We start from the raw sequence: 27,110 nt of genomic DNA, 5'->3' as shown, positions 1-27,110 counted from the left end.
ATCTCCCCACAAACGTATCTGCATCAACAATCCTATGTATCTGGACTGATTTAACAAGGAATTTGAAGACTTCACATTGGGCTTTGGGAAAGTATAATGGACGTTTTCACTGTTTCCTATCATTTCATAGACAAAATGATTAATTGATTATGGAAACAATCATTTGTAGCCCTAATCTGCAGTTTTAAGTATGTGTCTAGGATAACTGTTAAAGCTAATAAATTTGTATTTTCATTATGTGTAATGAGTTTTTCAGGGGGTGCTCAAAATGCTGGCAAGAACAAACAGAATAAAGATTTCAATCAGTCACAAATATGTGTTTATTTTTTAGCCACCGGTGCCACGGCTGTGTACCCCATCGACCTGGTGAAGACGCGCATGCAGAACCAGCGCTCCACAGGCTCCTTTGTAGGAGAACTGATGTACAAGAACAGCTTTGACTGTGCAAAGAAAGTGCTGCGTTACGAGGGCTTCTTTGGATTCTACAGAGGTAATCCTTCGCAGATTTTATAGTACGTAAAAGGACCTGAAATCCGTCTGCAGGTCAACATGTGGTTGTCTTTGCAAAAATAACCGTCTGCTGGGAAAGCATCAGGATTTGTCAGTGTGCTAAAATCAGCAGCATGGTTTGCTAATTGATACCAGAAATCTTTGCCCTCCCTGTTCAGCAGTGAATACAGCAACACCCAGGGGTCGCGTTTTCATTATCTCAATACCTGGGAAAGCTCCCCGAGGAAAACGACCGGCAGATTTCATGTAGTAGCAGTGTCTGGTGTGCCTGTGCCCGGGTGGTGATAATAGTGCTGAAGGCTTGTGATATACAACACTTCTGCCCTCAGGCCGTTCATACGAAGGAAGTCAAGACTGCCATCTACTGCTACCTCCACCACTGCAGCTCTTTGTTGCTCAGATCTGCTTCCCTCTGCCCCCCTTCCCTCTCTCTTGCACATGATAAGAGGGTGATTGACTCAGAGACAGACACGCTCGGCTGTTTTCTGGCTGCATACCAGCAGCAGTCACTCAACAGCTCCTTCAGAAGTTTATCTGGCTTGATGAAGGACAGACGGTGAAACAGTATGGCGGTTATCGCCACCGTAGCACCCAGCCTCCCCCCTCGATCTTGTCCGTGACCACACAGCTCTCTCTGTTCCCCACCAACAGTGGGATCAAGCCTCAGCAATGCTGATCCCATACTCACCGGCAGTGCGACTTTTGTTCCATTTCAATGGGACCTTTGTGTTTTGGTGCATCAGATGTATCAGCCACATCTGTAAATATTTATGGGTTTGTTTTATGCACACAAGTGCCCTGCAGCTTATATTGTTCTAGCTGTCAGTGGATGTAGTCATTCAACAAAAACAAAAAATATGCATTCATTTCAAGCCAGACTTAGTCTCTCTCTCTGTAAGGTATTCTAATGGTATCTATGAATAATATTTTGCAGGTCTCCTCCCGCAGCTCATTGGCGTTGCCCCGGAGAAAGCTATCAAACTCACGGCAAGTCATTCCACTGTGTAGCTGAGAGTGTTCAAAGAGTTGCTCTGAATGATTCACTGTGAATGAAAAACATGCATAGAGCATAGATAAGAAACATAGTCTTTGCAATCAAGATGTGACTGCAACCACAAGTTAACATTAATACCCCCGCTGTCAAGATTGGGATTGTGTCTCATCTGCCTTCTTTTCTTGATGTCTTCTTGCCCTTTTTTTTTTTTTTTCAGGTGAATGATTTTGTGAGAGACAAGTTCACCACAGAAGATGATACCATCCCTCTGCCTGCAGAGATTCTAGCTGGTGGATGTGTAAGCATTACTTTAGTGATCCTTTGAATGCAGTCTGTAGGTGATGAACTCAAAACCAAGTGAAGAAACACATAAACTACATTTGATACAACAAGTAATTACTGAAGGGAAATATATGATATTATTTTGTTTATTTTATTGTGTTAAATTGTTCAGTTTGTCATGAGGTGGTTTACTAAAATACGTACTTGCTAACAGTTATTACCAGCCAAAGTAACTAACGCATTTTTTGATAGAAATCTTATAGCATGGATAAATATTTAAGTTAACCAGTTAGTACAAGAGAATTCCAATCACATGAAAGCCTTTTAGAAGTTAAGCATATTCCTGTCAACGCCCATACACAGTGGGGTTTGGATGTTTAATATTATGATATAAATATTTTAGTACCGCATGGCTGGATAGCTGTTTATTAACAGGAAAAAACCACCACCTATATACAGTGGTGGATGAAGTAATCAGATCCTTTACTTAGGTTAAAATAGCAAAACTGCAGTAAAAAAATACACCATTACAAGTAAACATCTGGCATTGAAAATGTCACTGAAGTAAAAGCACTTAGTACTTATTATGCATACAATTATACTGTACGTTTTATGATTGAGTATTGTCACAGATGCATTTGTGTATAACTATAGTTGGTTAAGGTTTTCATATATATATATATATATTATATATATATATATATATAATATATATAAAATACATAAACGTGTATATGTCTGACTCAATTTATCAACACGTACTTCGCTTTTAAAATTTTCATCAGTAATAATGACTCATTTATTAAGTGTGTGTGAGAGATTCATTGTTGTTATTCTCAGGTCAATTCGTCTTTTGGCTCATAAAATCTTTAGAGTGCAACAGTGGATTAAAGATATAATTCTACACACTCTGCCTCTCCACTGGCTGTGGTGAGGCGAAACAGGCAGGCCGCGGAGCAGAGCCCACAGGTTGCTCACAGAGGAGCGGGGTCTGCGGGGTCGTGACCCCTGTCAGGGTGTAATTGGAGGAAGAGGCCCTGGAGGGTCCTGGATGAAGCGGGGTCTAGCTCAGTGTGATTGACTCTGACAACGCGGTACATACCTGAGGCGTGGTCACAGCACAGGTCTCCACACAGGACGACGAGGATGTTTCCATTACACACTGTTAACTACTAAGAACATTTCCCATCTATGGCTTTCTCTAACTTATTCATGTGCTTTATATCAATTGGACCACACCGTCATGTTATTTCATGAAAGTTCAGAGTCTGGTTAATCTGATGGGAATGGCTTGTTAAATTATCGCTCCCATGAGAAGAGAGAACTGAAGAAGATAAAAGAGAGGGGACGAGTGCATCAATCTTCAGAGCAGCGGATATTCCCCCTCCACTTTGAAAATGACTAAATGTGCCAGAGCACTTTTTAGACCTTTGCTCGGATGTTTACAGATAAGCCCCTGCCCTGAATGTCACCAGCAGCCATCCTGGGGCCTGATTAGATTTGGGGAGGGTGATAAATGTGCCTGAGTCAGAGGGTGCTGTGCCTTTAGGGCATCACTTGCCAGGACCCTGAGCTGTCCGGGTGATTCAGCGCTCTCCCCTGGGAATGGGGGTGAATTGGGGAAGTGTGCGGGGCGAGGCCAGGCCGGGCTGCTCACCCTGCCACAGGAGGTGCCTCAGGGGAGGCGAGGGGGCAGAGGGCTGGTGCCAGGGTCAGAGCCTCCCGACAATGAGCCGAGGCTTCTCCTCACCCTCCGCCTGCTCTGTTCTGACCCCCGTTATTCTTCTATCAATGCCTGCTTTTTCCTCCTCCTGTCAAGGCCATTTCTGACAAAATCAGATCAGACGGAGAAAAAAAAGCATCTTTTGTGCTGAAGTTTGTGGAGATAATTTGAAAATTCCTACCAGGAAGAAATGCTTACACATCATTACCATTTTCACCTTGAGTTCACCCCTCAGACATGTAACCTCACTTATCACAGAAAATCCACTTAGAAACCTAAATCTCTACATATAAACCCCTCAACAGCTGTTTCTTTTTCCTGTTGCATCCGGCAGGCTGGAGGTTCCCAGGTGATATTCACCAATCCTCTGGAGATCGTTAAGATCCGTCTGCAGGTGGCTGGAGAGATCACTACAGTGCCCAGGGTCAGTGCCCTGACTGTTGTGAGAGACCTGGGCTTCTTTGGCCTCTACAAGGTAGGTCAGCACCTCTGCAGCATCAATGTCTGTCATACAAGGGCAGTGAAAGGTGCTCCGATGCTCATTTTATTTATTGTTCACTTTAGTGGGCCTAACAACAGTGGAAGAAATTTGTTGGAGGGGAAAAACTGAGGGGAAACACACCTATTCTAGTGAGGCGCAGGCTCGCAGGCAGACGTCAAAAAAGAGAATGGAGAGCCGCACACTCATAACTATGATGCATTTATTTCAGCGTGTAAGGATCAACATTTCAGGAAAACGGCCTTCTCTAGTCATCTGACTGCTAACTACCTGAGTTTATGCCAACTAGGACAGCACACGTAGCACACATCAGAAAGGAACATGGCAAAAATCCAAAAAGAATACATCTTACATCCAGATTAAAGACCAAATTCATAAAATACAAATTCCTATCTACACAAATATTGCTTCAATTCCATATTAAAGGTCAAATAAAGAGGGTGAAAATTGATTAAAATAAATCATTATAGAATATCAAAAATGATTAGGTAAAATTTACAAACTAGAAAAACCTTGGTACATAAGCAGACATAAAAAATATCAAAACAAATGTAATTGCATCCCAGTCAATGTGACCAGCAAGAAGGTACACTAACATAAAATATAAAAAATGAAAAAATAAAAAACCGTTTTCAAAAATGTATTTATTGCTTTTTTCTTCTTAGTATTTATTAAAAGCTCCTACAAAGAAGATTCTATAGGACAACTTTACATTAAGGGCTGAGAAGAGCCATGTTCTTGGCAATATTGATTAATCAGCCAATTATTGTCTTGATTAATTGTTTAGTCTAAAAATAGAGAAAATCGAAAAATTTAAATTTCCTAAATCCTTCGAACTTCAGAAGTCCAAAACTTTCAATTAACTTCCACATTAGATAACAGCTCCAAATAAATTTTAAAAATTACTTAAACGATGAATTGTTTAAAAAGTTACTGCTAAATTTTCTGTTGACCTAACAATTAAGCAATAGCAGCAATACCACAATGTAACAATTCTCAAGTTTAACTACTCCATGCATAATGATAACTTAAAAAATTAAAGAAGTGTTATCAGCATAATGTACTTGAGAATTACAAGTAAAAGTAGTCATTATGCAGAATGGCCCCTTTCAGGCTGTTATATTGTCATACACTATTAATTATTGTTAATGGTACATTAACTTGTAAGAAGCATTTTAATTTGGTCGTTAGTAAACGTGGAGTTAATTTTAGCTATGCTCTTGGGTAGTTTCATCTATAACAATGCATTGTGTTTTTTGAGATAATTAGTTTTTATATGTAAAATCGAGATCTGCAAAATAAATCACTGAAGCTGTTTATATATAGCAGTATAGGGGGCAGAAAAAACAATATTACCCTTTGAAATGTAGTGAAACAGAAGCATAAAGTAACATAAATGGAAACACAGTACTAGAGTACATGTACTTTACTTTCCACCACAGTATATTAACATATGATTTGATTTTTTTTTTTTTTTTCCTGTAGCAATGCAGATGAAATACTACTGTATTTGAACAAACAGTTATATGTGTAGAAATAATGGACATCAGGATCAGAAATTTGAACATCAAACAGTGCTTCTTGCTGACTGTTTGCAATTTTCCAAAACAGTTTTAAGCATGCAAAAGGAACTGTGGCCAACAACCAACAGCAAATTAGTGAGGGGTTATGCTTTGCTACTGCTCCTTTCCAGATCCTTGTGGGTTTACTTACAGCTCGAGTCATGTTTTCATACTCCATATTTTAATGAGTAGCAGACAGTGTGTGGCTTGTTATTTAAAAAAAAAAAAAAATGCTGACTTCCTCTTTGGTAGAAGAAGCCAGCACACTGGGGTCCATGGTGGTTTTGTGTGTTTTTGTGTGTGTGTACGTGTGTGAGAGAGAGAGAGAGATGGATCTCTCTCTGGAGGCTGCAGCTCTGCCTGGGGCTCTTTGGCTCCATCATCAACACTAAAGCACCCTGTAGGTTGATGAGACAGCTCCCAGGCCTCAACCGCTGCTTCTGCCCATTTAGCAGCCCACTTATGTTGTATGTATTTTTTAAAATTATCTCCTTTTTTTTTTTTTTTTCTGTCAGGGAGCCAAAGCTTGCTTCCTGCGTGACATCCCCTTCTCAGCCATCTACTTCCCTGTTTATGCCCACACCAAGGCAAAGCTGGCAGATGAGGAAGGGAGGCTGGGGGCACTGCAGCTGCTCACTGCTGGAGCTATTGCAGGTAACAAACATCTGGAACGCTCAGGGTCCCTGGACAGCCGAACAGCAACATGTTGCGTTTTTTTTATTGAGCCATGTGTCACATTATCTGCTCCAAGAAATACATTATGGTTTCTTCCCCGTTTGCCCTTTCCCCATCCACTGAACCTGACAATAGCCTGCCTGTATATACAGTACACTGATTTTGTCGTCACACTATGCTCTCCCCATCTCAAGGCCTGCATGAGGCTGCAGCAGGCTTGTCAGAATTCGACACCATCTGTGCATACTGAAAGTGCTTCATTATGTCTGTGGTGAAATGTCTCTTAAGGTGTACCAGCGGCTTCGCTGGTGACCCCTGCCGATGTCATCAAGACCAGGCTCCAGGTGGCAGCCCGAGCAGGCCAGACGACATACAGTGGAGTCATCGACTGTTTCAGGAAGATTCTTAAAGAGGAAGGTTTCAGGGCGTTTTGGAAGGGTGCAGGAGGTAAATGCACACACACACACTCATAGTCCTTTAAGTGGTTTCATGACTGGGAAATGAGGCTCACTGTGGTGGCTGTAATTGTCTAGAAGCCACTGGAGAAATATTAAATCCCACATTGTAATTTTCAAACCATCCTCCATTAGCGCGCGTCTTCAGATCCTCACCGCAGTTCGGTGTAACCCTGGTGACCTATGAACTGTTGCAAAGATGGTTCTACGTTGACTTTGGAGGACAGTAAGTGCAATAACCCTTTTTCAACGAGAATGAACCACTCATTAATACCACAAAGCGTGTCTTGCCCTAATCTTGACTATCTCCTCAGTCGCCCCGCTGGCTCCAAGCCCAAGGCCACTCCCAAACCCAGGATCGAGGACCTTCCCTCTGTGACTGCAGACCACGTGGGCGGCTATCGTCTGGCTGCTGCAACGTTTGCTGGTGTGGAGAGAAAGTTTGGTCTTCACCTGCCCAAGTTCAAGCCCTCTGGAGAGGTGACATTCAAACCAGCCGAGTCCAAAACCGAGCCACAGGCCTCATAAACCGTCAGTCGTCATGACTGCGAGGGCTGCATGCTCCTCCAGTCTTTGTTTCCTTCAAAAGGGTTTTATTGAACCACGTTTCAATTCAATGCATTTAAGCGGCTGTCTTACTTTGAATGCTGCATGAGTATGGCTTTATTGCTTTTTCTTTGCATTGCTTGCACACTTCTATTGTACATATTGTACTTCTCTACTGAAGGACATTATGGCATTATGAAAGGATTGTTACTGCGTTTTTCTGGCGTGCAACAGCTTTGTTGCCATGTGTCAGTTACATTTCAGAGACATGAGTATGTACAGATGTTTTCAAAAATGTTTATTTTGAAATCATGACCAGGGGACTTGGGAAATAATTTAAATGTATTTATTGTATTTTATTGAAATAAATCATTCAAACAGTTTGTTTCTACTGTGTGAAAAGTACATTCTCACTTTTGACACCAAGCTTTGAGATTCTTCAGGAATCAAACCATTTCTGTTCAGATCCTATCAACATACATGACAGATCTGGAAATCACTGAGCAGCTACAGCATAGAGGATATTCCAACTATCTCAAGTCTAACCAGCTGCACTGATTAAGTGGAAACTGGCGTACTATAGAACAATATAGAAGTAGAAAGACATCTGGACATTTCAGTATTATACAAACAAGTTAGTATTTATGTCATCAAGTCTAAAGGAACAGAGATGACAACGTGGGCTACAGCTGTGAGATGTTTACATTCCTGGATGTGATTGCTTCAGTTCAACTTTGGTTGAAAAGGAGAACAGCTATGAGTGCGTCTCATGAATGTGGAGCAGAGCGCCTACAGTATTTGGCTTGAAAAACGTAACTCAAAAATAAGGCTCGTGTTAACATGCTGTTAATATAGACAGGTAAGGATCTTTACAGTCAAATTTAAACTTTAAGGCATTTAGATGAAGAAAGGATGACTTTTCTTGTGTTTGTGAACATGGCTTTATGTTAGTGTCTGAGGTTGATAGCCCTGTCGCTTGTGTTATTCCAAGGAAGACTGGTGACGGTCCAGCTAACTGAGAAGGCAGAGTTGTCTTAAATAAAGTTTAAGAAATAAAAAGATGTCCATACTTTTTTCTGATAATAGCTTCATCTTTTCCTCCAATCAAAACAGGGCTGACCGCGCCACTGGTCCCTTAAACGCCGTGTCCATGGCAACTAGATCAGGCAGCCAGGCGCTGAGCTGCCAGCTCCTCTGCATCATCCCTATTCTCGTTGATCTCTGCCAGTGTTCGGACAAATCGGTTCCACTCGTCGTTGCGTGGAACTGCAATTTGCTGTGGGGGAGGGGCACAACAGAGGCATGAATCAAACTCAAACGCAGTCTTCTGCGGTGGCACAAGATCAAAGGTAAAGTCTAAATTCATATTTTGAGTTAAATCCGCAAGATGCTCTTAAAAAAATCTCATTTAGGTGAACTGCCCGTGGTTGTGGACTGAATCCCTTATCACTAAAGTAGAAATTATAGCGGGCAAGATGCTGAGTCACGTCTGCAACAACACCCTTAGTGACAGAACAGAACAAAACGACAGTGTTAAAAAGTTGAGTCGCCTGCTCACCTCTCCAACGTCATACACAAGAATTCGTCCATCAGAGTCTCCCACAGCAATTTCTCTGCCAGAATGAGCCCATCTGACCCTGTTGAGGGCTGGGTTACCCTCCACTGTGATGCTGGCAGTGGGGACCTAAAACAATGACACCGCAGAATAAATATCAGAGGAGTGGGAACATGCTCTGCCAACTCTGAAGCAGATCATGTCGAATTAAGATTTCAGTGTGGCTCTCTTACTAGATACACAAAATTCTTGTTCTCCTTCCAAGGGGTAGCAGGAAAAGTGAATACTTTGAGTAGACTACAGTACCTCGGTGTCATTGTTGAGGTTCCACAGGTCCAGATGTCCAACTCCATCCACACAAGCAAACAGAGCAGGGTGACTCGGAGACCACATGACATCATACACGTAATCCGAGTTATCTTCAAACGAGTACAGAGGCTTGTTGTTCTGTGGAAAGGTTTTTTTTTGGGGGGGGGGATTAAGAAAACCATTATTTTAATCAATTTATTTCAAAGGGCTAAGGTCTCTGCTATATTAGGTGCCTATATGTGTATCGATTCATGAATACAAAATTTTATAATTTTTCAGGTTGCAGCATTTTTTTTTTTTTTAAAGAACACTGTTTCTTCATCCCTGTCAAGCTGCCTAATTGTTAGCCACGTTAGTCATGAAGCTCTAAGGGTGGGTCAGTTAACCGATCCACCACTTTGGTCCAGAGTGTCTTAAGAAGTATTTAATGGACTGGCACACAGCTCGTGTTCCATAGTGGATGTAAATACCTGCAAAACAAATGGCATTCCCATCACCTGTTGTGTTAGTCTTTGCTAAACTAAAATGATAAACGTGGCTTAAACAATGCTGAAGATCAGTATGTTACCAGTGGCTGTACTCCATAGCAGAAAGGGCACGTAAACCTACTTAAATGGAGTGCAGGCAGTATGAGCTTATATCGCTATTGGCGAATAACCAAACAGCAACACACTAATTTGCCACCACCCTCTTGACAGTTTTTTATTTTTATTTTACAGCTGCTAAGGATAAAAAAAACTTTGGACCTCAACTTTTACCTGTTGGTTCTTTCCAATGAGAATTACAGTCTTACAGAGCCGCGAACATTGTTAAGCCTTGTAAAATGAGAGAAACTGCTTTTGGCTAAACAGGATTCAGTTCGGTGATTCTTCTGGGTGTCAGGATGTCAGTCTTACATTTTAATCAATACCCTTCTAACTGAAGAATGTGACTTGCGAACCAACATAAAAACATGATTATGCTGAACTTTTCCTACACACAGCGGAGTCTTTTCAACCATACAAGATAATTAAGCTTTTCTTGGACCCTCTCTCAAGTCTCACTGTGCCCTCTCTAGTACCTTGGTGCTCCAAAGCTTGACAGTCCAGTCGAAAGAGGAGGTAACAAACAGGTGGGAAAAGTCCAGGGGCCCTGCAGCTGTGTGGCAGTGGATCCCTGTGATGGGCCCATGGTGGCCCTCAAACATCTCACTGATGCCCGCTTTGCTGTGGAGCACACAGATGAAGTGGTGGGTGGGGGTAAAGTGCAAACGTACTGACAGATTAAATTGAGCATGACAAATTAAATTTTTAAAAGCAGCAATGTCGAGTAATGACATTCAGTTGTAACGTGTTTGTTCCCTTCATACAAAGTGCAGAAATGTATATTCAAACAATGATAATTTAAAGGATTAGCAGTTTGTACTCCTGTTTTTTTTTTTTTTTAAAGAACACTGTTTCTTCATCCCTGTCAAGCTGCCTAATTGTTAGCCACGTTAGTCATGAAGCTCTAAGGGTGGGTCAGTTAACCGATCCACCACTTTGGTCCAGAGTGTCTTAAGAAGTATTTAATGGACTGGCACACAGCTCGTGTTCCATAGTGGATGTAAATACCTGCAAAACAAATGGCATTCCCATCACCTGTTGTGTTAGTCTTTGCTAAACTAAAATGATAAACGTGGCTTAAACAATGCTGAAGATCAGTATGTTACCAGTGGCTGTACTCCATAGCAGAAAGGGCACGTAAACCTACTTAAATGGAGTGCAGGCAGTATGAGCTTATATCGCTATTGGCGAATAACCAAACAGCAACACACTAATTTGCCACCACCCTCTTGACAGTTTTTTATTTTTATTTTACAGCTGCTAAGGATAAAAAAACTTTGGACCTCAACTTTTACCTGTTGGTTCTTTCCAATGAGAATTACAGTCTTACAGAGCCGCGAACATTGTTAAGCCTTGTAAAATGAGAGAAACTACTTTTGGCTAAACAGGATTCAGTTCGGTAATTCTTCTGGGTGTCAGGATGTCAGTCTTACATTTTAATCAATACCCTTCTAACTAAAGAATGTGACTTGCGAACCAACATAAAAACATGATTATGTTGAACTTTTCCTACACACAGCGGAGTCTTTTCAACCATACAAGATAATTAAGCTTTTCTTGGACCCTCTCTCAAGTCTCACTGTGCCCTCTCTAGTACCTTGGTGCTCCAAAGCTTGACAGTCCAGTCGAAAGAGGAGGTAACAAACAGGTGGGAAAAGTCCAGGGGCCCTGCAGCTGTGTGGCAGTGGATCCCTGTGATGGGCCCATGGTGGCCCTCAAACATCTCACTGATGCCCGCTTTGCTGTGGAGCACACAGATGAAGTGGTGGGTGGGGGTAAAGTGCAAACGTACTGACAGATTAAATTGAGCATGACAAATTAAATTTTTAAAAGCAGCAATGTCGAGTAATGACATTCAGTTGTAACGGTGTTTGTTCCCTTCATACAAAGTGCAGAAATGTATATTCAAACAATGATAATTTAAAGGATTAGCAGTTTGTACTCCTGTTTTTTTTTTTTTTTTTTTTAAATCGTCAGGGCATTACATTAAGCAAGTAAGAAAGCAACAGGCAAACGGACCTCTGCTTGATGTATTCACATTAATCATTTACTTATATCATGTGATTTACCAGCAGGGTGGCGAAAGAGCACGCAACCCCTCAACCACGTGTTGCAGAGCTGTTACCCAACTGAGGCTCTGATAATTAACGTAGAGAGGTAAATACTCAGCATGAGTGATGCTTATGCATTATTAACTGCGATGAGAGTATCATACCATTGTAAATGAGGTGGAAAATTATTCCTCCAATTAAAGAGGTGATTCTGCTGTGCAAAACCTAGCAGCTATCCCCTCTCTGCGGTGTCTGGGCATACTGCAGGACATTTAGTGTGGAGCTAACACGCTACTCAGTGGCGGCTATGATTAAAGCCTCATTTCTCTGCTGAGGACCATCCACTGTGAGAGGAACCCCAGTCTCTTAAATGAGAACATTGTGGGATGAACTGCAGATTTAATTCTCCCCGGGACGACCGACTGTAAACAAACTCTCTCACCCAGAGAGACATACAAAGAAAAAAGGAAAAAAAAAAGGACAGGAAAAAATGATTTGTTTCCCCTGCATGTGTGCCCTGTTTATGTTGAACGACCTTTACAAACACAACTGACAAGCGGAAAAGAAAAACAGGATGACTGGGCAGGAGTGAAACCTCAAACGGCGGGAGATCAAGTGTTGGATTTGCGTTGCACTGGGAAGTGAGTGGGCCATATTTATTTGACACATGGTCCTAGGTGGGCCTAACAAGCCGCCTTAGTTTCCTGGCTGTTTTCGGGTGGACGCCGGGGACCGAGGTTGCTTATGAACACACCTTCCATGACGACACGACATGTAGACGGAGCCGTCCTCGCTGCCCACCACGAAATTGTTGACATCACCGAGGGGGAAAGACATGGAGGTGACAGCTACAGCTTTGGACTGCTTAAACACCAGCTCCATGCTGTCCTGTGGAGGAGGGGGAACATGGAACAACATCCATAACAAGCTCCCTGCTCAGGCTTTCTGTTAAAACACACACTGCCAAGCACAACCTATAAAAATCACTTGACACTTTATTATGCATAATCTAAATTTAACTAGAACTTTATAAAAAAAAAACAACGACGTTTGACATCGGGGTCTTGGCAGCACGGATGAAATGACACAGCTAGCAAAGTTAATTTCCTTGAAAGAGAAAAATGAGTTTTAGAAGAAATAAGGGTAAAGCTGGGGGAAATACCAAACTGGAATGCTAAAATGAAGGAGTCCGGCCAAAATGTTTGACATTTAGAATCAATGGGAGGGACAGGAAGTGTGTGGAATGTGAAACTGCGGAGACAGAAAGTACACAAAATGTGAAAACTAAGCTCCGCTCCTTAAAATGTGATGAATTATTAACGTAGCAATTAAACTTCATGGTTAAATCTTTAATCCTGAACTGTTTATGCAATTCAAAAATACTCCACCATAGACCAACCATAACTAAAAAAAACCACACACATACAGTATATATGTTACCTGTGGCTGTGAAAGCATGTCTAGACTCCAGGAGCACATCTTTCCATCAGTGGAGATGCTAATCAGGTTGTGGGCGTTCTGGGTGCCAACCACATTCACACAGTAAACCGGGTGCTGCAACAAGAATGACGGAGAAATTTTAGTCTTCTGCTGTATTTAAATCAAGTACGATCCCACTCTGTCAGTTGTTAACTGTACCGTATGTGCTGCTGCAGAGAGGGGAGTCCTCTGCACCGGGGTCCTCTTGTTGCTCCTGTTGTCCCACAGTACAATCTGCCCTGAATAAGTGCCCCCCACCACAACGTTAGGGTGGAACTTGGCAAACGCAGCCGACATAACAGCAGACTGTCGAAAAGAGGAAAAAGGGGAGAAAGGGACAATATTTAGCTTCTCTGGTGATGAAAAAGTGCATGTTTATAGTGACACAGCCTGGTGACAAGTGTCGAGTCGTGTGCCATCACGCCGCATCCAATCAAAAAAAGAAAAAAAAAAAGAAAGGCATCCATACCTATGACACACATGTCTATCTTCAAGAACAAGAATGAACATTCCCAGCTCAGTATTGCAAAATCTTTGTGACAGTGCCGGTCAGTGTGGCTTAAAAACCTCTCAATCTTTTAAATCCTTTTGACATTATACAAAGTTCATCATGATATTTATTTTGTGTAAAAAATAATTACAAAAACTAATTAAACTAATTTACAGTAATAACTGTCATTACATTTGCACAAACTAGTACAAACATTTTTTCAACAATGTAAGAATTTTAGAGGTAAAATATTAGTCAATTAAAGATTAACAGAAAATAATTGATAATCGTCTCATTTTTTAAGCAAAAATCTCCTTTTTTCAGCTTCTCCGGTTTGAGGATTTGCAGCATATTTCTGGTTTGTATCATTGTAAACTGAGTATTTTGGGGTTTTTTTTATTGGTGTTTGGACAAAACAAAACATTTGAAGACATCAGCTTGGCTCTCGAAAACTGATCTGTGATTTTCTATCATCTTATGGACCAAACAGCAAAAACATTTAGAAAATAATTGCCAGATTGACCAATGATGAAAATAATCATTACTTAGAGCACTAAAGAATTTCACATTTTTTTTTTTTTTATGAAAATGAATGGAAACAACTCTACGGGTCAAAATATCTCCAATAATAACAACTCTATTTTCCACTGAGGTAACTGACCACAAGGCCGAACTGTATTAAATCAGTGTCTGGCTGCAAAATACTGAAAAGTTTTATATCAATCAAGAATCTGCTGTTTTCCTACTTCATCTCAAAGTTAAAGAACTGTTCTGTGCATGTTCCCTCTTTCGCAGAACTCAACCAAACCCCTTTCATCATTCATGCCTGAGTTCTTACTGTGTAAGTGAAACAAATCTCAAGCTGGTCAACAGGTTTTTTTATTTATATTTGGATTATAACTTCATTCATGAATTTTATTACTGGTTCTCAGGTGCCTACGAGCACCAACTACTAACTACCACAATCTTAACTCACTATTTTTCAAAATTGTGATGAATTGATGAGGAAAATCTCATTTTTTGACTTGGAAGCACGTAGAAAATTGCATTCACACTTCTGTTCAGTTTCATTCATCTCAGCAGTACGCCTGCATCTACATCCGCTCTGGAGGCAACAACATGTGGTTCTACTCAACTCGTCTTGGTGAAAGAGCCTCAGGGCAGGCATTATAATAAGGCTAGGCAGAGCGGAGGAGCTCTGCTGCTCTCCCTGCTAGCTTGTCTGAACACAGGGCCCTTGTTTAGATGCACATGATAACCAGCCCTGCCCCACACACTTAATCCTTCTGCAGTGCTTGGATTCCATTCGAGTCCTGCACCACAGGTCTTCTCCGGCGCCTCACGAACATGTGCTTGTGGATAGATGTGGTGGAGGTGGATGCCAGCACGGTGAACTCACAGTGTGGATGAATGCAGGAGGGGTGAGCGGTGTAGGGGCTTAGGAGGGAGGAGAGAGGGTGAGCAAGCAAGGGTTGGTTGGCGGTGTTCCACGCTTCAGCCACCCGTGAGGACGAGGGGAGAGGACGAAGTAGAGAAGCTCTGATTTAGGTACCTGACAATGGAAGACGTACTCCGGTGTAGCCTTCTTGTACTTCATGTTCCACACCAACGCCACGCCATCTGGCTCATGAGGAGCCTCCTCGTTGTTGTTGTATGAGGCAACCAGGAGTTCAGGATACTGGTGACAGGAAAAAAAGAAAGAGAAAAAGAAAAAGAAAAAAAAAAAAAAAAAAATCAAGCCAAATGAATGTCAGGGGGAGGCAGACATACCCCCCAGGCTTGGCTCCATGTTGACAAGCCTCGCTTGCCCTGTGTGGTGCTGCTGAATGCCTTAAAGAATGAGTAACCCTTTCCTCAAGATTTATGGCTAGTTTAAGTCGCCCAACCCCCTAAAAACTTTGGTAAAATAGGCTTTTCTTTCCTTTCGTTATTTTAACCAAACGTTAGAGTTCTGAAGGCACTCAGAACACACAGCAGTAGACTAAAACAGAGCAGCTCATTGAGTCTTCTAAAATTTAAGCCGGCTGAAGTGCAGAGAATGAATACAGAAACATTATCCAGTTGTAAATTAACCATTAACCTCCACTACTTCTAATACTTGATCTGAGATTTACAGTTTGTAAATACATCATTTCAAATCACAAGGGTGTGGATATCGCTCTGAGCAAGTGAATACTGTGAACAAAGATCGGTGTTCAATCACTGTCAAAAGTCATTGCAGAATCCTGCATTAAATGACCTTGGACACCAGAGGAAACAAATCATTATGGCCTCTGACTAAGTGACAATTTGTGTGGGACATAACTTACTTTTCCTGAGGGACTTGTCGCTAAAAGTAAATGCTGTCAAACTCAAGCTATGTAATCATAAAACATTAGGGCTGTGCAAAGCCAAGTTGTTTTAACAGCCATTTAGCAACACTTGTGCACATATTACTTCCATTTTAGCACAAAAAACACAACAACTTCATTGTTAGGATTGACATTTTGATAATTGCAAACATTTTCTAAACAGTGTCCTGTGAAATGCCTGTGTTAAACTGTTGGTTTAATTATGAGAGAGCTGTAAAAAGAAAATGACCTGGGGGGACCAGTCGAGGCAGGTGACAACACGATGTTTGGACCAGCGCTCATCCATGAACTGCCTGTTGAGAGAGAGCTTTGCTCCGGCCTGGATTTCACTGGGGGAAAACAAAGAACAACAAATCAGTAAAAACACTTCTTCAAAAACCAATTACAAGTTGTTGTTTTTTTTTATAAAACTAGCTGTCCAATTATTACCCCTCCTTCTCCTGCAGGTCACGGCCACTGTAGTCAAAGAAGAGGTCCACATGCTCTGATAGAGCCCGCTCAATAATGCGAGTGCTGTGGTCAAAGAAGTTCACAAACTCCTCCGAGTGCAGGATCTGGAGTTTTTCCTCCTCTGTTAGCTCGTGGGGGGGTGCTGTAAAGTTAAAAAAAACAAAACAAAAAACAGTGAAATGTAGTGAAGATATCGGCTGCTCATAGCCATTATGATATGGAATGTGATGCACTGTTTTACAGGAATTGAAACCTCTTCGCACTTTGCATTAACTATTATAGATGAATGTGTAAAATTCCTAGAAGAACTGAATTGGCTCAGTTCAAGCGGAGTATGTCAATTATACATGATCACTGGTAGTTAAGTACCTTCCTCCTCCTCTTTCTGGTCCGGTTTCTCAGTGGGAGTCTCGACTACTGGTTGAGGAGGGGCAATTTCTTCCTCTTCTTCTTCCTCTGTTGATCAAAAAGTGAAGCCTGTTAAACAGTGGAAAATACACTGGGGCAAGCTTGTTTAAACTATGTGTCTGAATCAATATACAGTATTTCTATGCAAGAAATTGTAAATCATTTTGTTTATGATATCAATTTTGTTAAAACTTTAAACGTAAGCAGAGAATAAAACCAAATTCAAAATAACAACTTTCCCAAAACAGACGATCATGCCTCCATACAGACGCTCCATACCTCTTCCACCTCTATTATTTTATTCTTTCAATAACAGCTTCAGCCAGTGACTATGGGCACGGCAATAGACTGATTTTGTATCTTTGCCTTGGATTTGTTTGGTTTGTAGGCACAATGTTGCCTTTCAAAAAGAACCTGCTCCTCTAAAGCAGGGAAGTTTGTCATTTGTGTTCAAGGGACACAGCGCAGCGGGTGTCTTGTTGTCATAGGGACCCCTGTCTTTCCCAACTGTTAATGAGACTCTAGTCATTCAATAGAGAGTCGAGCTGTCAGTGTAGCTGTTGCCTCTGTGTCCCAGTAGCAGGTTGCCCCCTTCTAGGCCATGGGGCAGCGGGGCAGAGGGTGTGGAGCAGCTGCCCGAGCCCGTCCCACTGGTCTGGCCAGATGACGGCATGGTGCAAAAGCAGATGGTGATGCTGGGATTGTCTGGTGCTCTTCAGAGGTGGCACAGGGATGGCACAGTGGTTTTCCGCCTGATTGCCCCGAGACAAGCTTCTTCCTGAACGGCAAGCCTATGCAATTACCATCCTAGCAGGAGGTCCTGCAACGCCTATTCAACCTCAGAGAATGTACAACAAAATACAGGCCAGACCAGCTGGCAAACTGCACACCGGTTCTACCTCAAAGGAGTTGAACGTGCTTTTTCAAAACACATCTCTTAGAGAACGTATATAACTTATGCTTTCAATGTAAAAAATAGAAGCAAAAACAGGACAAAACAGATTCATGAGGCTAGGGGAAATACTCATTTGGTTCCTTCAGACGTTTATCTTGGTATGAATCTCATAGTTAATCTAGGATGACAGCACCACATGCCTGAATTTCCTTCCTACTGAGATAATCTAAATGATAATGTCATCTGTCACTTTATCCATAAAGTGATTTATCCCCCTTTCTCAGATGGAGGTTTGGGGAAGAAGGGTTATTGGGTGCACTGATGAGTTTACAGAACTAGGTTGATGACACAAGCCATTTCAATGTAAGGCCATACTCTGGAACCAACAGGAGAAGGATAAAATCTTTCCTTTCAAGGGCCTCAATCAGGCTTAAAGGAAAACAGTAATCACTGTCTTTCAGCTAGTCCCAGCCGTGCTCGTCAGCCCTTTCCGTGGTGAGGCAGCCAGAGCAATCAACCTGCCAGGCATTAGGAGCGGATAGACAATCTGAAAATAAAGGGTATAATGCACCTGCCAGCCAAAATGGCCATTTGGAGAAAAGCTAGTGATCCTGGTGACCCCGCTGGGGATGTGTATGGGGGGCAGCAGCGCCTAGTGAGGGTGGGTGGTGGAGGAAAAGGGTGGTGGGGGGGTGGGGGTTGCATTTAACAGAATTCACCCAAATCACCGATGTCCCATACACTGACACCTCCTCTCAAAGCCGGCCCAATTATGGCTTTTGTACCACTTAAGAAATAAAAGCTTTTCTAGGGGGGAGCTGGACGGGGGAGCTGGACAGGGAGGGGGTAATCATAGGTCTTAGTCAAAGGACAATACATTAATGCAAACACAGCATGCGGCAAGTGATGTACAACTATAAAACTAAATGACCTTTGCTCTCCGCTGCAGGTGTCTTCCACTTTCTATATGTCCTGATAGAACAAGGGTCTGACTTCACCACGTGCAACATGGTTTTTCTCTGCCATATAAAGGCCAATAATGGAACCACAGAAGACAAAACTCTACCAGTGTATAGACAAAATAAAACAAACAAGTGCAGTCATTTTTCGTTTCCTAAAATAGAGTACTTGTGGCACCAGGTTTCAAAATTGCGATCAATCTTTTCCAAGTCGTACAATGTCAGCATCTGTGGGTATGTGTAGTAGTGCAGCAAAATTTAAAACTGCTGCAAGGCAAATGAAAACAAAGACATCAGCAGTCAGATTTTGTCAAGCTGATAACACTGTTTAGTCATCTGTGAAACAGTCCGTTGTTTTCAAAAATCTTCAACTCTTTACCAAAAGTGGTTACATGCATCACTCATGACACTGAGGTGTAAAGATCACAAACTCGCCGATGGTAAGCAGAAACCGCAAGACTCACACATAACATACAAACCCACACTCTTGTTAAATGAAACTGAAAACAAAAACCAAATCATACAGGTGTAAAAACCGAACCTATATAACTATACACTGAAGAAAAAAAAACTGAAAATACAAAATTTTTTACTCAAAATTATTTGCTGCTGTATGACGGAGGGATACAATAGATATCTAACAGTACTAATCATCAAGTGCACAAAAGCTGACCACAATTACAAATGGCACTTGAAACAAGAAGGCCATAAGAGCTTAAGTTTTAACCTGGCTCTGAATTCAGAGTGACTAAAACAATCACATTCAATTAAATATTAGATTTACTAAACTGCTCTGCATACTTATTCCTAACAAGCCTTTTTAAACGATGTACCAGACCAACCACTCCACACACCCACCCCTCAGCCCCCCTCAACCTCCAACAATATCTTACTCCATAATTACAGCCTCTTGTTGAGGAGTGCATACTGATGCTGCATATTACCTACTAGTGCATTTGGGAATTCTGCAGCGGCACCAAAGAAATTCACCAATCTGATGGTTTAAATCAATGACTTTTCACAAACTATACAGAAAAAAAAATGCATCCATGTCATCCAAAGGTCACAAACTTGGATAAATTGACATGAGGCAAATAAATACCAATATGGAAGTCATCTTTATACAGTCATAGGCATCTAATATGAGATTTCTGGGCACACTAGGCTAATAAGCACTGTCCATTACTTCTTTGGTGCTACAATGATGCACTACTGTCCCCATTCCGAACAAACAAATGATATAAAAATGAAAATGCATTCTCCTTGACCGTTCAGGGGGTCTTTCTTTGAGGTCAATGGGGAGGTGATGTTAAAAATCTTAAATCTTTTTCTCCTTTCTCCGAGATGTCTTGCAGACATTGTGGGAACCTTCAGTTTGCAGCAGCCGGGGGACGGCCGCCGCTCCCTCTAATGCCACCGCCTGCTGACCTTGAGAGTGCTGCGCCGTTGCCTCCTTTTGACAACATGATAAATCGCTCAATCACAGAAAAGGCCTGACGCCACCCCACACATCAAAAATGCGCCGAGGGGAGCAAGCTGGGAGGGGGAGGCCTTCTCATCGAGTGCCGGAAGTGATGGTGTGAAAATGCACAATGTCACTGAGTGTGTTTTGTTATGTGCCTGTTCGGTGAACGGAGAAGACAGGGAAGCGAAGGAGTTGATGAAATGATTACATAGTGGCAGAGAGGGGAAGGGGGCCTCGTGTTGAACAGCTGGCAGAAACCATAGTTGTTTAACACATCTTTACAATGCCCAGTAGAGTCCAGAGTAAAGAGCGACGAGGAACAGAGGGACGCTCTTCATCCTTCACTAGTTCTGCTCATCGTTTTCCACAAAATCACACAATTTTATCTTACGCACGCTGCATGCCCCCTCAGAATTTTCTACACATCACATGATCGGACAGCAACCAACAATCAGTACGCTGTTTAAAAATCCTAACTAGGCTTTCAAGGATGCTTAAAAAAAGATGTGTTAGCTGATGCAAATAAATTGAGAAAACAGCTAAAAAGACAGACTCATTCCAGTAGCTGTAATTTGAGGTATTGTCAGTTCTGTGACTACTTCTGATACCTCTTTGGGGGGCACATAAAACAAAAATCCTAATCGGGATTTCAGTCAAGCGTATTATTCACCATCTGTTACATTAATCAATCCTGAACAAGCCGCACACCCCCAAATATTGCATATTTTATGGAACATGTGTTCAACATGTGGATGTTAGTAGTAGCCCAAATATTCTCTTTGTCCAACCACATGAAAGCTTCAGTGCAGCGATTACATACATATCGACATGCTTCAGAGGTAGTAAGAAGTCGTATGCATGGTGCTTCATATCTTCCCCTCCAATCGCATTTCTCCTTCCTGTCACTGCTTTTCTCATCTTGCTCATTAATTATACCAAAGTGGAGTTGGTTGTAGAGCTGCATGTGAGGCTCAGAGAAGCAGAGGTTGTCTGAATTTAATCTCTGCACCGACTTCTTATGTTTCCTGGGCCTCATTTTTCCTTTACTTTCATCTCAGTGCTTGGTTAAATCAAATCTCTTCCACTTGTTGTTCATTTCCGGTCATTCCGGTTCCTACTTGTACACTTGTACACTCATATAGCCCACAATACCCCCTGTCACATTAAATCCTCAATGCATCAAAATGCACACACAACCTTTGTCAGTGTTTTTCAAGGTTAAGCTGTACAACATTATGTGACATCACCTTCTTTTTGCTGGGTCATGACAGGTGTCTGGGTCTCTTTTGTGTAGGAAACAGTTTCGCGTGGAGGGAAGTCTACTTGTGTGACTTTGGCCATTCCCAGTTTTGGAGTTCCTCGCCTAAAAGCACAAAACAACTCAAACTTTGCACAACATCACTAAAAAATGGTAATGACTTTAACAAGAAAATAAAACAAACAAAACAGTGCTATTGCTATCACCGTTCTCATCTGTTTTTGAAACAATTCTCACCTCCTTGCGAGTGGACTCTTGTGCTGATCAAAGTAAGTAAATGAGTGTTTCATGGGGATGGCAAAGACTTCAGATTAATTTAGCAACTAGTGTGAATTCATTAAAAGGTTTTGTCTGACCACACTTGCATGCACGTCTTGACTGTTTTCCTGGACTGCAGTAACTGAATAATGACTTTGAAAAACAAAGTAATCATGCCATAGATTGAGAGAAGGGAAAATGACCAGGAAAGAAGAGAAGAGAGTGTCCAGTACCCCAGCTCAGAATCAGAGTGAAGTTGAAGGGTGGACGGGTCAGAGTCCCAGTGCAGATTCCTGGTTAGTGTCACAGCAACAAGGCGGCATTAGTGAGAGAGACAGGCAAGCATAAATGAAGAGAGGAAATAAAGTTAGCTTTATGGCACACATCATGCTGATCGGATCCTAGGTCACAAATCAGTCAAATTTGCATGTTATCAAAACTCTTAAACTGTGTTTTCTTTTCTTTTCTTTTTTCCTCAAATCAAGCTTGAATGTGTCTACACAACACTCAGAGATGAAAGAATGTATCTGCTTAAAATGCATGGACACACAAGTCCTCTGAGTGGGATGACACAGGGTGTAATGTGCAGCCTGCAGGGCTGATACAGCCTGAACTGTGTCACACCAAGGGCTCTGAGTGTTGTGTAGACAGAGAGGGAAGGAGAGAGAAAACCCTCAGGGAGAAAACATGACCTCCATGTGTGTAGGAAATGGCCATGCTGGTGAGGGAAATGAGTCAACACGTAGGGGGAACAGCTCCCTGGGCCTGATGGGACACTGGGGGAGCTTGGATTTCAGCCCAGGGAAGGGGCTCTAATTAGGGGTTAAGAAGTCCCCCAGGCATCACAGCAGCCTGCTGTTTTATTGTTAATTTAGGAACGTCCTAATTCAACGGCACACAAATTAAATAAACATGCACTCAGTTGGTATAAACTCGTGATCTTTCACTTTAATGGTATGAGACTTTGTAAAAAGTTTTAGCTCAGTTGCTTTTAATATAACAAGGCTTTACATATATTCATAACCTTTATCCAGAGTTTAATGTGATGCAAAGCTTACAAAAAAAATAATAAATAAACAGATCTAAACCTCCTGAAGTAAGTTTTTAAAAATACTTCAGTACTAGTTTGCTGAACAACAATATTTTCATTTACGTGGCTTGAGAAGCTGCGACAAGGACACTGAAAACATTTGCTTGCTGGCATAAGCATAAATGAGCACAAAAAGAGGACAAACAGCTGTCTGAGGAGATTTAAGATCGGTAAGGTACAACGTGTTAAAACATTTTGCCTTAAGTGGATAAATAGAACTTAAATCTTATAAATAAGGACCTTGGCTCTTTTAAAATCCTGTACTGGAAGTGGGGAAAATCTTTTTTATTCAAACATTAGCTAAGGGGTGTGTGAGTGTGTGTTTGTGTGTACCTGGGTCCCACGGCTCCATCAGAGTCCTGGCTCCCTGCCTCACTTGGCGTGCCTGCCGATTTGGCAGTTGGAGACATGGGAGGAGGGACTATATAGTGAGACAGACAATCATCTGTTACATTGTAAAGACGCTGAGCTATTCACAACAGAGTACAAATGCATCCATGCTGCAGTGGCAGCTTTGGTGTTTCAAATGCTGGACAAATCAAATCTTGGAAGGAAGTTTAAAATGTTACTGAGCCTGTTTTCATGTGTGTAAACCCTTGAAATTAGTAGCAAAGCAAGTTAAACATACATATCAGTCTGTAAGTAACAAATATACAATATGGAAAGATTATTCCATACAGAGAAAGACACATTACATGAAAAAATTATATTGGCTTTGTCTTTATTAAATAAAAGTGTGAATAAATGCATTAAGAAGTAAAACAGACTATTAGATAAATGCACAATTAATATGATGTTTTGTCACTTCTGTTTCAAGTTTGTTTGCATGTTTTCTGAGGCCTATAAAGATTTTAGTATGGACCTCTTCTGCCATCTGCTGTTAGCAACATGACAGTGCTCCAAAAATCCAGGTCTGCATGGACTCTGTAAAGCAAAATAAATGCGGTAAACTGAACACTAGCATTATTTTACAAATACTTGTTTCTTTTATCACTATTCCCACTTGTATTGTACAGTTGCTTATGGACATTTTTCTGAAATCTGCTACTATCTAAAGTGAGACTGTTTTATAGGTTATTTATGCAAGCTCCTATGAGCAACATGTGTGAAACTCGCAAGAACACTGCTAATACATTTTTTGCCTCTTTCCAGTTGGACTCACTGTTTAATTTTGTCTTCATGACATTTACTCTGTGAAGTTTCTGTAACAAATCTCAAGGTTAATATGTAAAATCTGTCAGTCAAAAACAGTGACAGGCATTTTGTTTGGCCCTGCACTTGAGCACTCTGAATCTATAATGACTATAATGACAGTTATTTTTTAACCTTATGAGAATGGCCATGGGGTCAAAATGTTGGCTTTCAGCTTTAATGTATGGTTGTCTGCATCCACACCTGATGAACAGTATAAAAATTAGAGTCTCCTGTAATGTGCTGTATATGTTAACCCAATTACAGGCAGCAGAAAAGTAACAGGACAAGTAAACACACACTTAAGTTAAATTTAACATCTGGTTGCACATACATTGCAGTCAATGACTTGACTTCCTACTTGCTTCTGAGCTTTTTGCCTTCAGCCTGACCTTTAACCTGATCAGTTGGTTTGAATCATGTGACAGAGTTGGCCAGAAAAGAACATTCCACTGTTTGGCCATAAAAAATCTGTATGTTTTAGGTCATTTTCTACTGCTTTGTTCTGCTTTAACCGGGGACTTTTCCTACACTGTTCACCCAGTATGAATGTGAATGCCCTCAAACCCCAGTCAAAGAGCCAAAACGCTGAAAAAAATACATAACTGTCCTAATGCAATGAGTGTATGCATCTGTACTGAAAATTAACCACTGTAGCGGTTTTGGCTTAAAAACAGGTGTATAAGAGGATATATGAAACAGAATATATTAAAATGCCTGTTATTTTCTACGGTTATAGATTTTAAAAGCAGGTATCACAGTAGCTAAGTATGTACAATTCACCAACAGGTAATATAAAACATACCAACAGGAACTTCTGGGGTTATGCCCATACTCTGTAGCAGGGCATCAGCTTCACGCCTTTTTTTCTCCAGGTCAGAGTCTTCCTGGTGAAGTGCAGCATCTTTCAACTGGTCTGCCTAGAAGCATAACAATTACATCAACCATTAATGCAATCTCAGACAAAATAGTGTACAGAACTACAAATTGTCAACATCTGCACCATATTTTTATCCAACAATACATTTTAGGGAAGAGGATCAATTCAACTATCTGACGAAAATGATAAATCTCGGTTTGATGAGAGCAAATGAGAAAATCCCTCACAATCAATAGAGCAAATTATTGTATTGTTTCAATAAAAACATATCCAATAAGACTTTCTAAATTCAATAACAGCGAATAAGAAGCCAACTTAAAAAACATCAAAAAAACAAAAACAGTTTTAGTAAAACAGTTTGCTAAAAACGTTTTTTGACAACATCAGTTTTCTGATTTCTAACTCTCAGAGACTTTTGTACATCCTCAAATTCTGAATAATTCACTGACTAAATTGCATTCATTGCACAGTGCTAAAATGTAACCTAACTAGCGTCAGAGAACAGAAAATGCCAAGTTAAGCACTAATGAGCTGATCATCAGTAACAATTTTGAGTATATAGAAAATCGATTTACGGAAAAAGACGACACCCAAAAGCCTGACTGAATTAAATGTCTCTGAACAAATGACAGCTTTGTTTCATTATCTGTCCATGCCCTTCTGTTCGAGGTATAGCTGTTCTCTACCATTTTCAGAACAAATCAAAAAATGAACAGGCTTTAAGAAGCTTTCTCCTCTCAATGACATTATTCCTGCTAATATCAGCCCACAAAGTCTCTGTAGTTTGAGATCTCAAGAGATATCAGGGCTTATTTTCTTACCCTGAGTAGAGACTTTATTCTACCTATGACTGTGGCTCATTATGACAAACAACTCACAGACACTTAAAAACGGACCTAGTTGGATAATACATGACAGTACACAAATAATCATCTTATTTTGTTAGTATTGTTTTGTTATCATCACATTATACCCAAGTTGAGAATTTTCAAACACTCTACTTCCTGTCAATCAACTGACAAAACAAAATCCTTGAAAAACATTTTCCCTTGCTAAAATTGTTTTCATCAATCAATATGGAATCATCAATATGAAATGCACTGTCTACACAATACAGACATACATTAAATTAATAGCACCAATCTAAAATCCTTGAGAAAATCATGAATGTCAAATAAAAAAAATATTACTTTATATCTCAATATGCAATCTGAATAATTGACCTAGATCTCATTCAAGAGAGTCTAACAAATACAGATAAACTACTTATCTGAAAACAATGTGGCTACTTCTAAGATCAATATGCCAACTTTCTGAGAAGTCTTTCTGAAAGGCCTTAGAACGTGTTGTGTATGTCTGTCAACATAACCATCATTTTTAAGTTTTCTTAAAACTCTAAACTGCATTTGACACATGAAAATAGTGGCTATCAACGACTTCTTGCTGCATCTGGACTAGCAAAACTCAAAAGAACTAAGTGTGGGAAGAAAATTAGCATTTGAACTGAAGAATTATTTTTCACTCACACTAAGCCATTAATGGTTTTGAATGTGTTTATTCTCCATATTCCTTTTTGCATTCAGTATCAGTGAATATTCAAAACATTTTCAAAATGTTACACATACCTCTTTCTTCTTGCGCTCCTCCTCCTTCCTTTTCTTTTCCTCTCTTATTTGTGCCAAGCGTTGCTTCTTCCTTTCAAGCTCTGCTTTCAGCTCGTTCTTGTCAGACATGATGCCACAGCTGTAAACAAACAACATATTTTTTTGGTTTGTCTTCGTGTTATGCTAAGAATACAATAAAAAGGATTGTATTTCTAAGCTGACCCCTCTCTAGTTTCTATGTCTTAGGTGTATTAAACAAAAGCCGAGCATTAAGTGGCCTCCCTGTGTTTATGTTGTGCACTGAAAAATAAAGGGAATGCGTTGAAAGCAGTCTTTTAAAATTAGCCAACCATGGAACAACTGATGCTCTCAGCTTCAGTACCACCTTGCACAGCGACGGAGACAGCTATCTACCCAGCTGCACCTGGCAGTGGAAATAGTTTCACTGACCATCCAGTAGTGTTTTCTGTCTTCTCTGCTGCTGAATGAGTCAAATGTGTTAACTGTTTGGAGACAGGCACTTGATCCCTCAGCTGCATGCTCTGTTTAAACCACTGCCGTGCTGACCAGCCATTGTCAACTAGCAA

General features: G+C 41.0%; 2 protein-coding genes across 3 annotated transcripts in view; one reads left to right on the top strand and one right to left on the bottom strand.

Annotated features, from left to right (window-relative positions):
• The window catches only part of LOC120801851 (calcium-binding mitochondrial carrier protein Aralar1-like), a 21,447-nt gene extending 13,862 nt beyond the window's left edge, over positions 1-7,585 (top strand). For both annotated transcript variants that reach the window (XM_040149136.1, XM_040149137.1), the window contains exons 11-18: positions 332-490; positions 1,445-1,497; positions 1,722-1,802; positions 3,844-3,984; positions 6,086-6,224; positions 6,534-6,692; positions 6,836-6,926; positions 7,015-7,585. In XM_040149136.1, coding sequence (XP_040005070.1) covers positions 332-490; positions 1,445-1,497; positions 1,722-1,802; positions 3,844-3,984; positions 6,086-6,224; positions 6,534-6,692; positions 6,836-6,926; positions 7,015-7,228 — 1,037 coding nt within the window. In that variant the 3' untranslated portion in view covers positions 7,229-7,585. The remainder of the gene's footprint in view (positions 1-331; positions 491-1,444; positions 1,498-1,721; positions 1,803-3,843; positions 3,985-6,085; positions 6,225-6,533; positions 6,693-6,835; positions 6,927-7,014) is intronic.
• Positions 7,579-27,110, bottom strand: dync1i2a (dynein, cytoplasmic 1, intermediate chain 2a). The gene is made up of 17 exons (XM_040149139.1): positions 26,974-27,110; positions 26,545-26,662; positions 24,845-24,959; positions 23,182-23,269; positions 21,992-22,051; positions 21,490-21,605; positions 16,885-16,971; positions 16,495-16,657; positions 16,295-16,394; positions 15,267-15,392; positions 13,384-13,530; positions 13,186-13,299; positions 12,500-12,633; positions 11,292-11,436; positions 9,108-9,248; positions 8,805-8,930; positions 7,579-8,522 (listed from the first exon to the last, which is right to left on the bottom strand). The coding sequence occupies exons 1-17, from the start codon at positions 27,060-27,062 to the stop codon at positions 8,409-8,411; spliced, it is 1,983 nt and encodes a 660-aa protein (XP_040005073.1). The 5' UTR covers positions 27,063-27,110; the 3' UTR covers positions 7,579-8,408.

The sequence above is a fragment of the Xiphias gladius genome, chromosome 16, assembly GCF_016859285.1.
Source record: "Xiphias gladius isolate SHS-SW01 ecotype Sanya breed wild chromosome 16, ASM1685928v1, whole genome shotgun sequence".
NCBI lineage: Eukaryota > Metazoa > Chordata > Actinopteri > Istiophoriformes > Xiphiidae > Xiphias > Xiphias gladius.
The sequence above is the reverse complement of the archived record's forward strand: the minus strand, read 5'-3'. Positions and strand labels throughout refer to the sequence as shown.

What these genes read in the sequence shown, in the direction of transcription:
- dync1i2a (XM_040149139.1), bottom strand. Translation starts at nt 27,062, where the DNA reads ATGCAGCTGAGGGATCAAGTGCCTGTCTCCAAACAGTTAACACATTTG. An exon ending in GATGGAGCCGTGGGACCCAG is followed by an intron (nt 22,052 to 23,181) that starts GTACACACAAAC and finishes GACACTAACCAG; the next exon opens with GAATCTGCACTGGGACTCTG. An exon ending in ACATGCTTTCACAGCCACAG is followed by an intron (nt 12,634 to 13,185) that starts GTAACATATATA and finishes CCTCCTCCACAG; the next exon opens with GACAGCATGGAGCTGGTGTT.